Source organism: Myxocyprinus asiaticus, chromosome 17, assembly GCF_019703515.2.
Source record: "Myxocyprinus asiaticus isolate MX2 ecotype Aquarium Trade chromosome 17, UBuf_Myxa_2, whole genome shotgun sequence".
Lineage (NCBI taxonomy): Eukaryota > Metazoa > Chordata > Actinopteri > Cypriniformes > Catostomidae > Myxocyprinus > Myxocyprinus asiaticus.
Genome location: NC_059360.1, coordinates 48,490,517 through 48,504,199, shown reverse-complemented (window position 1 = coordinate 48,504,199; position 13,683 = coordinate 48,490,517). Strand labels below are relative to the sequence as shown.

Sequence of the window (13,683 nt, the reverse complement as noted above, 5' to 3'; positions counted from 1 at the left end):
CTTGGTGTAACGCTCATTCCTTCGACAATAAACTCGAGTCCGATCATCACCCCTGGTGAAACAAAACCGTGACTCCTCAGTGAAGAGCACTTTTTGCCAGTCCTGTCTGGTCCAGCGAAGGTGGGTTTGTGCCCATAGGCGATGTTGTTGCCGGTGATGTCTGGTAAAGACCTGCCTTACAACAGGCCTACAAGCCCTCAGTCCAGCCTCTCTCAGTCTGTTGCGGACAGTCTGAGTACTGATGGAGGGATTGTGCATTCCTGGTGTAACTCAGGCAGTTGTTGTTGCCATCCTGTACCTGTCCCGCAGGTGTGATATTCGGATGTACCGATCCTGTGCAGGTGGTCTGCCACTGTGAGGATGATCAGCTGTCCTTCCTGTCTCCCTGTAGCACTGTTTTAGGCGTCTCACAGTATGGACATTGCAGTTTATTGCCCTGGCCACATCTGCAGTCCTCATGCCTCCATGCAGCATGCCTAAGGCACGTTCACGCAGATGAGCAGGAACCCTGGGCATCTTTCTTTTGGTGTTTTTCAGAGTCAGTAGAAAGGTCTCTTTAGTGTCCTAAGTTTTTATAACTGTGACCTTAATTGCCTACCGTCTGTAAGCTGTTAGTGTCTTAACGACTTTTCCACAGGTGCATGTTCATTAATTGTTTATGGTTCATTGAACAAGCATGGAAAACATTGTTTAAACCCTTTACAATAAAGATCTTTAAAGTTATTTGGATTTTTACAAAATTAGCTTTAAAATACAGTGTCCTGAAAAAGGGACGTTTCTTGTTTTACTGAGTTTATAATAACGATTGCTCGTTCATTGCCAGCTCGTTGTGGCTCCACTCCATTTTTCATCTTATTTCCCGGCCCACACTTTCTCATCCTAATTTTACAATGTTGCAAGTTACAACACACACACACACAGCACCATCATCATCACCACTGTCTGATCATGGCCAGGTCTTCTCGGATCGACATGGGTATTACACATAATGTTAAACAGACCCGGGACCCACAGCAATAGAAAGGGACCCGACCCGGACCTGGCTGACCATATAAAATGTGGATCCAAACCCGTACGGGTCCCGGGTCAGGTCTCGGGTCCTTGGGTTAGGGTGGACCCGTGAAGACCTCTACCTCAGAAATAAATTGCACTCGACCCAGCCCATTTGCGCTTTGTGCATGCAATTTTGCCAAACCCACTTGCTCCTAGACTTAGTGCATGATTGCAGGAAAACACCAAAACTTCAGAGCCATTCCCATTGACTTTGCACTTATGACTTAAGGCATTGCCCTGCACGTAATGCTTACATTCTTAAAATAGGGCCCAAGGACTTTAGAAAATGTAGAATTCAAACTAACCTTCAAACTGTTTTTATAGTAAGACCCTACTAGAAAAGTAAAGTTTAAAGTCCAACTTGATTTTCTATTTGTTTCATACTATAAATATCCTCAGGTTTTCCATTTTGCCCTCAATAAGGTGCATGCTTAATGATTTGACCTCAAATTAGAGGATCTGTATGGTCTCCAAAAACTGAATTTGTCTCCATTTGTTTTCAGCGTGTCCAGCTCCTATCGTCGTGATCATTGTTTCTATGGGAGAGTATAAAACAGTGATTATACAATCAACAGCAAAAACCACACGAATGTAAGTTGTGTTTGAATGTCACAAATGCACAACTGAAGGAAAATCAAACTTGAACTTTAAACATTCTCCTCTCTTTTCTAATTACAGGTGCTGGATTACAAATCCTTACGTTCACTACATTGTGAATATCGGCTACTATGCCTTGGTTTTCATTTTCACGACAGGAATCTTCATCATGATGGTCACAAAGATTATCCAATCCAGAAACATTAATGTTGGTGATGTGAAGAAAACCACGTTTAAGAAACAGCTAACGATGATTTTGAGTCTGTTCTTCCTGTTCGGCTTGACGTGGGGAATCGCATTCTTCAGTTTTGGACCGATGGTCATTCCGTCATATTATATCTTCACTGTGTTGAACTCATTTCAAGGTATGAAATATCACATATTAAATACCATTATGCATCATTTTTTGCTCAAGAGTAGTCATGAAATGTTATTTCTTTAAAATATCAACAAACTATTTGATGTTAAAATTAAAGAATATTTGCACAGCAAAAATAATTTTCTAAAAATAATTATCTCAGTATTTTTGTCTTGTTTTCCAGTAAACAAATATACACATCCTTAAAACAAGGTTTACTTGAGAAGCAAAATTATTTTCAGATATTAAGATTATTTTTCAGAGAATATACATTAATTTTTCTTACCATATTGGCAAATTATTATTATTATTATTATTATTATTATTATTTATTATTTTGTTTATTTTTTATTTTATTTTTTTGTCTGAAGCATAAATGTAACCAAATCTAGTGAGGTTTATGCTTAAAACAAGAAATTTCTGACAGAGGAACACCTCTCAAAGCTGCCCAAGATGTCGCAACCATTTGTGTGGATCAGCTATGGACAGGAAAGGGCAGACCATAACCCCCAGAGGCATATGCCTCTGCTATGGTCTGTACAATCCATTTTGGAAACCTTTGAGCTGTAAGAGCACAGCCGTTTGTTCTGCCATTACAAACAAACAGTTGATCAGCATTTCGAATGGATGATGTTGTGTTCACATATTGCCATAAGGCCCTCACTGGCCATACCAGATTAGATTCCATTTCTCCCTCTTGTTCAGGGGGGTGGAATTCTGAAATCACAATTTGTAGACTTACATTAAATGGTGTGACCACTGTAGGCCAGAGAGCTGTGTTTGTTTGAAGTATAACTTTGGAATCCTCTGGTCGCCATTGCAGGAAATCTGGGCTAATGGAAAGGGCACAGAGTGTTGCAGACAAAAGAAATGCTGTTTTTAAAGAAAGACACTTTATATCTGCTGTAGCAAGAGGTTCATATGGTTGTTTTGAAAGTGCCTGTAACACAAATGGGAGTTCACAGGTGGGAGCCTGCAGAGACCATGGTGGTCTCACTCTCTGAGAACACTTCAGGAAGCGATTAATAATGTAATGTGAACCAACAGGCCTGCTATCTAGTTTAACAAGTCTGTTGGATATGGCTGAGGCATAAACCTTCAGAGTACTTGCTGTTTTGCCACCCTCAAGGAGAAATCGGAGGAAACTTAATATAACTGTCACAGAACAGTTGACAGGATCTGCTCCATGCTGCTGGAGATAAAACAATTTCCACTTATCTTGTTGAAGGAGCTCGGGAATTTAGTAGTGTCTGGAGGACAGCGGGATCACAATGTGTTGCAAAGGGTTGGGCTCCTGAGTGGCCAGACCCAGAGCTGCATCCTGGCTGAATGTGGATGCCAGATTAGATTGGGCTCCTGTGAGGGAATGTCCACTCTGATGGGAATCCCCCATGGTGTCCCGTTCAACAGACTGGGCAGCACTGAGAACCATAGCTCCATTGGCCATCTGGGGGCCACCAGGAGAAGATGATGGTAACCTATGCAGACTCTGTTGAGAACAGTCTTGATCAATAGCAGTGGAAGGAAGGCATAGAGAAGCCCTTCTGGCCAGTTGTGTGCTAAAGCTTCTAGTCCTAGGGGACTTGAGTTCTGTGTTATTAAAACTGAGGACAATGTGTATTCTGACTCGTTGCAAATAGATCTGTGTGAGCTTGGCCGAATTACTGCTATAATGACTATATTGACCTCGGTATGAAGATGCCACTCTCCTGGGTGCATCTTTTGTCAATACAGAAAATCTGCTGGTCTGTTCTTGACACTCAGTATTTGCTCAACACCAATGGATGCAAATCGGGGATAGGCCCATGTGAGAATGTTCTGAGACACTCTCAGTAACTGATGAGACCACACTCCACTCTGGTGGTTTTTGTGATAAACAACAGTCTTCATCAATACATGCTTGTCCTTCAATAATGGCAGATAGTATCTGAGAGCCAAAAAGACAGCTCGGAGTTCGAGAACATTGATATGTTCCCTTTGATGTTTGTCTGACCACACCCCCTGGACTGGCTGGTGGTCACAGACAGCTCCCCAGCCCACCCTCAAAACATCTGTCCTCACCACTTCGCAGCAACAGGAGATGTTTCCCAGTTCTATCCCTTTGGTCAGAAAACTCAGCTTCCACCATGGTGGAGCAGTGACTGGAAACACCGGGATTTTCTTGTGGCAGTCCTATTTTGGATGCAGTTTGAAAGCATTGACCCATAACTGGATTGGTCTGACCTTCAAGAGGCTCAAAGGAATGACTGTGGAGGATGCTATTATCAATCCGATCAGCCTCTAAAATGTCCCCATCTTTACCACTGCGTTCAGTTGGAACTGATGTAGAGTTTTATTTATGCTGGTTTCCCGAACATGTGGCTGTGAGTCCAACATTTGACATGAATCTAGATGAATGCCTTTGTAAGTGATGATATAAGTTGGGACCAGCTGAATTTTGGCATAGTTCACACTGATACACAGGCTCAAGACATGCATTAGCACTATTTTTGTCTGATATAATTATAATTAATTATAATAATTTTCTTTATTTATCACACATTATACATTTGCACATATACAGTGAAATTCTTCTTTTTCACATATCCCAGCTAGGCTGGGGTCAGAGTGCAGGGTCAGCCATGATACGGCGCCCCTGGAGCAGAAAGGGTCAAGGGCCTTGCTCAAGGGCCCAACAGTGGCATCTTGGCGGTGCTGGGGCTTGAACCCCCGACTTTCTGATCAGTAACCCAGAGCCTTAACCGCTGAGCCACCACTGCCCAATACAGCACTGATACAGTGCTGTTGTGTAAGATGGGGTGCATATAAGCCTGTAGAAAATATTTTAGTGAGGCTGTGCCCTCAGCTGACCCCTCAATAGAGACTGAATCTTGCCTAGACCCACCATCTGAACCCTGGCTATAATCATCAGGACCAAAGTCCGTATTAGAAGCAGCCATGGAAAGTGCATCCATGTCTTCTGGATCATCTTGAGCAGCGTGGGGGTCTTCAGCTGGCCTGCTACCTGGTGGGTCAGGCTCTGCAACAGTCGACCTGTCTCTTGCAAATTACTCCACCAAACCTTTGAGCTGTTCCACTGTTGAACGATGCTCTGTCTTATGGTTAGAGAGACTTTCCTTTCTGTTGGCCTTTCTCAACTTACAAGGTTGAGCGTCAGTGGTTACTGTTCATTTATGCTTCTTAGGGGTTTTATTTAGGTTTCGGGGCATTCCTGATGGAGGTAAATCCTGTAATAAGTCATCTAGCTGCACAGACATTACTATACAGCTGGGGCAGGGATCAGTTAAAGCTTCCTATAAGTGTTCAATGCCAAGGCAACGAATGCACATCATATGGTCATCATTTGCATCCATGGGTGTGTCATAATGGGTGCATAGTGCTTCCATCTTCTTTAATTTCTTTGGGGGGTAAGAATTCAAATTAAGTTTTCTGAAAGAAAAAATAGCGCAAACATTCTTTTCACATTTTTACAATCAAAATTAAAAAAAAAACCAATATTATACCATTTGTTGATCAAAAGCAGTTTGCATACAAACCAAAATAATCAAATCTCATCCAAGAGAAAAAAGAAAAAGGAATCCTATAACAAATACACCAGAAGAGGGTGGTCGCATACAAGCCGCCATTGAATGCTTCAAAGAAAAAACACCCACAGTACGTTTCTGGGAGTTCATAATGTAAACAAAATGTCTGAAAGTGGTGGCATACCAAACCTGCAGCAGCACAAGGTAACAACTTCAAACAGATTTTCGATTACCTCATAATAATAGAGAGAAAAACAGGATACTGTCGCGGTCCAACAATACCCGTGCTTTATTTGGTGTTACAAAGAAACAGAGTACTGTTTCTATAATGCCAAACACACAGAGTATTTTCGCAATCAACAGTCCCTTGTTACGAACAATACAAACAAACAATATATAACTGGTGTTGCCTTTGGAGGATGGTGAACCGAGGCTAAGTCACAAGGCTAATAAGCACAACTCCAAGATAAGTGTTAAACATATTCTAGCCACTGATACAAGGCGAGAAGTGATAAGAGGATTTCTGCACGTTTCCCTCTCACTTTTAAAGAGGAAGCTACGTCATCACACAGAGGTCATGGCAATGATGATTGTGGGTATAAGAGTCTTGATGCATGAGGTATGAATGATATTTCATTCATAAGTGTTCGACCCTAATGGTCGAAGGAACAGAATAAAACTGCACAACTCAGAATATAAGCTTATTTATTTATCGAAATGCTAGGTAGAACAAATGAGCCTATGTTTTGAGTTGTGCAGTTATACTCGCTTTTTTCTAAAATGTTTTTTTCCATAGCTTGCACCTCTGAATCTAAGGTGTGTGTTTATTTAATTGTCACCTTCAAAGTAAATGTTAAATTTGACCAGTTTAAAAATCATTCATAGTACTTAAAATAAATATATTGCAAGTATTTGAAATATGGAGTATTTGTTGAAATGTTCTATTTTTTCCAGGATTCTTTCTGTTCTTGTATTATTATCACATTCACAATGATGTTGAAGGTCGTTTCTCTGATGATCCGGACAGCAGCTCCTCCAGTTCCACCAAAACACTTGAATCCAGCATTGATCATGCACCAAGTAATGCTTAAAATTAGAAGAGGGAAAATAACGCTGTTTTTCTTTCTTTCTCAGAAAACTGATATAGCTGATAGCTTTACAGTAAAGTGACTGAACACTAGATGTCTGTCGATCGCAAATAAGTTGTAATACAAGCGTGATCATAATATAAGTGGAATTTTTAACCTAATAACTTTGCTTTTTTATATTTAGAATATCTAACATTTTTCCGATGCTTTATATAGTTTTAATGCTTTTTCATTTAAACTAGAATCTGTTTTTTCTCCAGGTTGTTGGGTGAATGTTAGCATGATTGACAGATGTGTTTACTGTTGCTGGCAGCTACTGAAACATGCTGTATATTATATTATTTTATCATGTCTGTAATGTTAAGGGCCATTATAACACTAGTTATGAAATGAACTTTTTATGTAATGTAATGTAATATGTAATGAGCATTATTTTATCAAAGTGTCTATTTGGAGACTATTCTAAAGTATTAAAACTTTAGTGTAGTTATTAAACTATTAAATGATATTAATCTTTTTAAAATTCACTGGGTTAGTACAATTCATTTTTCAATTTGAAAGCTGCCCCATGGCTTTCATGACGTCTTGTGGCTTATAGATATTAATAGCATTATTTTCTATTGAGCAGTTCAGTGGGGGTTTAAGACATTTAAGACATTAAGTCATGATTTTTCATAAAGCTGCTTTTATGTATTGTAAAAAAAACGCTATACAAATAAAATTACTTTAAAATATTAAATAATTCAACATTTTGATTCCTTTTTTTACTTATCAGAATAAGCTTTATTGCCAAGTATGCTTACACATACAAGGAATTTGTCTTGGTGACAGAAGCTTGGAGTGCAGAGAACGCCCCTGGGCGCTTCGGCAGAGCGAAAATAAGAGAGTATATTCTAAAAGAGTATATTTTCATTTACAAATAGAGCGGCACACACGGAATGTCTTTTTAAAGGTGTCTTTCCTTTTGTATGTTATTCCTGGTTGCAGTCGTTATCTCTCCACTTCTGACAGCCACGATCACTGTCTTACATGTCTGGGCACTGGATGAGTCATGTCCTCATTGTGAGAACATGACCATGGCAACGTTGCGGTCGCGACTTGCTAAGCCAACCCAGCGGCTCCCCGCACCGGTCCTTCTACCTACGGGTTTGAGGCCGCGTTGGTTAGCACTGGGGGTGATTTGGGGACATCAATGGGACCACCTCTGACGGGTATCCCCCCACGGACCTCCCATTCCCCAGCATGCTTGCTTGCCCCGGTCGGGCTCTCAGACGAGACCACCGGCTCGTCTCAGCACGAGTTCGACTTCTCATTCGGAGCTCTGGAAGACGATGAGTTATCGAGCACAGCATCGGAGAGCTGGCTCGTCCAGTCTGACGCAGAGGCTTCAGCTGGGCTTCCTCTTTCGGGAACGGTCGCCCAGTCTCAGGCCGACGCATAAATGACGGACATGCTTTCCCGGGTGGCCACAAGCATTGGGCTAGAGTGGAATCCTCTACTCTCCCCTGAACCCTCGCAGCTCAACGATTGGTTCCTAGGCTCAGGGTGCCATCCACGGCCACACCATTCCCAGTCCCTTTCTTTCTGGAAGTGCATGAGGAGCTGACAAGATCGTGGGAGGCACCTTTTATGCCTTCACTGGCATGAGTGGAAATAGCCTTCCGAGAGCATTCCAAAGATGGCTGACAGTGGACTGACTTGCTAGAAAGACTTTGGTGCACCTTCAAAGTAAAAGTGCTTCACATGTGCTGTAAGTAAATGTCTTAATTACTATGTAATGTATGTTCAAATTATTTGATTTGGTGTTTTTTAAGAAAATGCGATTGCTAACATGGACATGCAATCCATGGTTGCTGGACTACTGTGTGTACTGTTATTTCCTTCTTCCTAATAAATTAACAATTTCTTCATGTGAAAATAAATAACTAAAATTTTATGACTAAACAGAAACCAGAAGAAACTGCTATCTACCATTTAAAATACAATATTATTTTTTTAGATTTGTTTGAAATTGAGTAAATATAGTGCTAAATAAGAGTTTATACATTTTTCGAGCAATTTTATGTTTATGTTATTTACGATATTAAATTGTGTGATATATCAGCATTGTATCAGCCTATCAGCCACCCTGCTCTCTGGATATTGGCACCGGCCATTAAAAACACATATTGGTCAACCACTAACTATGACACTTGAAATTTAACTCAGGTGCATCCCATTTCTCTTGATTATCTTTGAGATGTTTCTACACTTTGATTGGAGTCCACCTGTGGCAAATTCAATTGATTGGACATGATTTGGAAAGGTACACACCTGTCTATATAAGGTCTCACAGCTGAAAATGCATATCAGAGCAAAAACCAAGCCAAGGATTGTGTCGAGGCACAGATCTGGAGAAGGCTACAAAAACATTTTGGCTGTATTGAAGGTTCCCAAGAGCACAGTGGCCTCCATAATTCTTAAATGGAAGAAGTTTGGAACAACCAGGACTCTTCCTAGAGCTGTCTGCCCAGCCAAACTGAGCAGAACTTGGTAAGAGAGGTGACCAAGAACCTGATGGTCACTCTGGTTGAGCTCCAGAGATCATGTGTGGAGATGGGAGAAACTTGCAGAAGGACAACCATCACTGCAACACTCCACTGATCTGGGATTTATGGCAGAGTGGCCAGACGGAAGCCTTTCCTCAGTGCAAGACACATAAAAAAGCACCTAAAGGACTGATGAAATGAAGTTGAAGATGAAACTGTTTGGGCTCAATTCCAAGGCAACGCTCATCACCTGCGCAATACCATCCCAACAGTGAAGCATGGTGGTGGTAGCATCATGCTGTGGGGGTGTTTTTCAGCGGTAGGGATTGGGGGACTGGTCAGGGTTGACAAAAGCTGAACACAGCAAAATGCAGAGATGTCCTTAATGAAAACCTGGTCCAGAGTGCTCAGGACCTCAGACTGTGCTGAAGATTCACCTTCCAACAGGACAATGACCCTAAGCATACAGCCAAGATAATGCAAGAGTGGCTTAGGGACAGCTCTGTGAATGTCCTTGAGTGGCCCAGCCAGAGCCTGGACTTGAACCCAATCGAGCATCTCTGGAGAGACCTGAAAATGGCTGTCCACTGACGGCCCCCATCCAACCTGACAGAGCTTGAGAGGATCTGCAGAGAAGGCAGAAAATCTCCAAATCCAGGTGTGCAAAGCTTGCCGCATCATACCCAAAAAGACTTGAGGCTGTAATCGCTGCCAAAGGTGCTTCAACTAAGTACTGATATTTCAGCTTTTTCTTTTTAATAAATTTGAAAAAAATCTGTTTTTTTCTTTGTCATTATGGGGTATGGAGTGTAGATTGATGTGAAAAAAATTATAATTTAAAGCATTTTAGCATAAGGCCGCATCATAGCAAAATGTGAAAAAATGAAGAGGTATGAATACTTTCTGAATGCACGCCTCATTTTTGATGGAGGAAGATGTCATTCTAGAGGCATAAATGTAGCAAAATCAATGCATTTTCGAAAAAAAATGTATTAGTGTGGACATGGCCTAAAATCTACACTTATAAATTATAGAATCTTCATTTTGAAAAATGACAGAAATCTACAGCACACATCGTGGCTGGGTCTAAAGGGGGAGCTTCAAAATTATCAAGGTGAAATGTCCCCTGGTTCGTCAAAGAGACAACAAGTTGCCCACCCTAAAGATCAAAATGCCCCCAAACATACTGTGTAACCATTAATATCACATGTGGTTTCATATAATTTGGAAGATCATTTCCACTTGTAGAAAATAAATTTACATTCCTCCTACACATGTTTGTAATACAGTCTGTATGATTCACATATTTGCATGGAGTTATACATGAGTGCAAAACTTCCACACGAATGTGGAACATATTTGGTTATGGAAACTACAGTTCCACAAAAAAGGTTTATTATCAGTCCATCAGATGTCATCTTTTTATGTTTCCCATATAAAAAAAAAATCCAACAAAGCGTGGCCGGGCCGTAAGGATGGATGCCTGGCACTGAATTACCCCAATCAGCCGGAAGAGCGATAAAGAGAAGCCGGACATGTCAGTGGGAGAGAGAGAGATGCATGCATCCGACAAATGTGTGCATTCTGCATTGGGCCGGGAACGCCAACAGTGTGAGCGACACATGGAACTGCGCGTGTGTGTGTACCGGCGAGCGTGTGCTGAAAAGCAGTTTTATGTTGTGTCCAAGTGAATGTGTGTCCAATTACGGTCTTCCGTGAACTGTTCACCCGGCTCCCGCTTCCTCCTTCGTAGGGAAGGCAGAGACCTGCCACATTTTTTTACATGAGTTATTCTCTGCTTTTGACGTCAAACCATAAAGTGTTATGCACACAACATGTGCATACATTGGATAAGCCGGTAAGAACGCCAGTAAAGTTTACATGCATCGTGAAATCAAAAATCTATCCATGTCATCCAGTTTACTCTGAAGCCGTTTATGACTTTACAGCAATAAAGGAAAGACATTTAATGTGTTTACATGACCACACACACTGTCGGCTTATTAAGCAAAATCATTGTAAGAACATGTATGTAAACATGCTCAATACTGACATTACATTAATTTATTGGCATTTATAAATGGTTGTTACTGGGATGAAAAAAAAAAGCACAATTTTTACATGGTTCTGTGTGAAGTAATTTGAGCTGTGAGGACTGTGTGTAATGTGTAAAAGTGAAATTCACAGTTAGGATAAATTTATTTGCATATTTGCAAATGTTGTTGACTCTCCCCGTGGCTATGAGCTGCGACACATAATCATGTGGATTCATTGATGGACAGGTAAATATCTTTTTCTTTCTCTGTGATTTCTAATTGTTTTATTATTTCTGTGAACTTCAGCAGAATAATCACTAACGCTTGTAGATAACACTTTGACAGGCCACTCGGAATAATGTTTCGACTAAAGCAGATTTTCTTGTGGGTGATCATATACTGCACTACATATCAGATGAGTATGTTGCTTTCAATGTATTTGCATTTATCAACTTACAGAAAGTGTGAATATGAATGAATATGTTCTGTTTGGTGGCAGAAAAACATTTATCACATTAGAAACTAAACAAAAAATGCTACCAACCAGATTTACATTTAGATATTTATCAAATGATGATCTGTGACTAAAAATAAGGAGATTAATCCATGTATATGTGCAAAACTAAATACTGATAGCTAAAGTAGAGTTTTATTTCATTGTATTCTCTCCGTATGGAGGCCCTGAACCACACTGTGAATTTGTTTTTACGTGTCTAGTGCCTTCCTGAAACTTGTTAGAACACAAAGCATACACCGTTTCGTCAAGCAGCCCTGCATTTTCCTTTAACTTGACACAGTGCCGCGGTACCCCATCACTCCAAAGAGTTCACTGATTTGCACAATGCTAACACGAGTCATCTCTTGCCTGATTTTTTTTTTTTTTTTTTTTAATTTTTTTTTTAGAGAGAGATTAAACAAATTTGTGAGAATTTTTTTTATTTGTAGGACACCTAAGGCCACCTAAAAATAAAAAAATCACTTACTGAATATTTTTTATTTATTTATTTTTTTCACGGTGTGGTTCAGGGCTTCCATACTTCCGTAATCTGTAGCCTTATAATGTTGTCTTTTTTATGCAGGCTGTGCAAAAATAATGATAGTTGGTGCCCATTTGACAAAAGCAAGTTCCCAGAATCTTACTGCCACTGACTATCCAGGTAGATCTGAGATATATTGTTGCTAACATTGGTGTGAAAATACTGGATATGGGCTGTTAAGGCAATACTTCACCCAAAAATTAACATTCTCTCATCATTTACTCACCTTCATGCCATCCCAGATGTGTATGTCTTTCTTTCAGCTCTGTTGGTTCATACAATGCAAGTGAATGGTGACCAGAACTTTGAAGCTCCAAAAAGTACATAAATGCTGCATAAAAGTAACCCATACGACTCCAGTGGTTTAATCCATGTCTTTAGAAGTGATATGATAGGTGTGGGAGAGAAACAGATCAATATTTTAGTCCTTTTTTACAATAAATCTACACTTTCACCAGCCCTCCTACGCACGTTCACCAGAGTTCTTCTTCTGTTTTTTGACGATTTGCATTTTTATGGATATATTATCTACTGGGCAGGGAGGAAAAGAAAAAAAGGGATAGAAAAGCAAAGAAAAACAATAAATAAATCATAGTTGTACAACAGCCCAGTAGGTGGCAATATGCACAAAAATGCAAATCGGCAAAAATCAGAAGAAGAACTCTCGTGAGCGTGCATAGGAGGGCTGTTTGAAAGTAGATTTATAATAAAAAAGGATTTAAATATTGATCTGTTTCAAACCACACCCATCATGTCACTTCTGATAACCACCGGAGTCATGAAGATTACTTTTATTTTGCCTTTATGTGCGTTTTGGAGCTTCAAAGTTCTGGTCACCATTCACTTGCACTGAATGGCCTACAGAGCTGAGATATTCTTCTGAAAATCTTAATTTGTGTTTGGCAAAGAAAGAAAGTCATACACATCTGGGATGGCATGAGGGTGAGTAAATAATGAGAGAATTTTCATTTTTGAGTGAACACACAGAATGTGTTTGTTTTTTATCAACCTCAAAATTTTTGGTTAAAACGTATAAGAATGTATAAGAGTTAGTGTATATTTATGACGTTGTAAGTAAATTTAGTATTTGTGACAACTTGCACATTGAGTTTCAAACTCATTATGTTTATTCTCTTCAGCTATGAACATGACATGTCCACAAAGTGAAGGGAAATTTTGCATAATGAACGTCGAACAAAACACAACTTCTCATGGTACAAATTAAGTGTATTTTATTCACAGAACATTTGTAATATTAATAAAAATAATAATAATTTTTTTTTTTGTCAACAAATGTACATTACAATTATCTCTCTGATTTCCAGGACATTGCAGAACACAAGATAAAAAATACAGTTTCAACATAACAAAGCAAGATGGGAATTATGAAGTAATAATGAATAAGAGAGTTCAGGGCATACAGCTGTGGTTTTTGCCAGATAAAATGAAATGTCTGCCAACA

At 39.9% G+C, this 13,683-nt stretch overlaps 1 protein-coding gene across 9 annotated transcripts in view; it reads left to right on the top strand.

Annotated features, from left to right (window-relative positions):
- Positions 1-13,683, top strand: part of LOC127455174 (adhesion G-protein coupled receptor G2-like) — a 61,464-nt gene that overhangs the window by 28,086 nt on the left and 19,695 nt on the right. The window contains exons 16-18 of one of the 9 annotated variants that reach the window (XM_051722830.1): positions 1,557-1,644; positions 1,732-2,015; positions 6,487-7,319. The exons of 6 other annotated variants lie outside the window; for them this stretch is intronic. In XM_051722830.1, coding sequence (XP_051578790.1) covers positions 1,557-1,644; positions 1,732-2,015; positions 6,487-6,623 — 509 coding nt within the window. In that variant the 3' untranslated portion in view covers positions 6,624-7,319. Of the gene's footprint in view, positions 1-1,556; positions 1,645-1,731; positions 2,016-6,486; positions 7,320-13,683 lie in introns of those variants that run through there. 2 more of the 9 variants (XM_051722826.1, XM_051722835.1) reach the window with 2 other exon arrangements.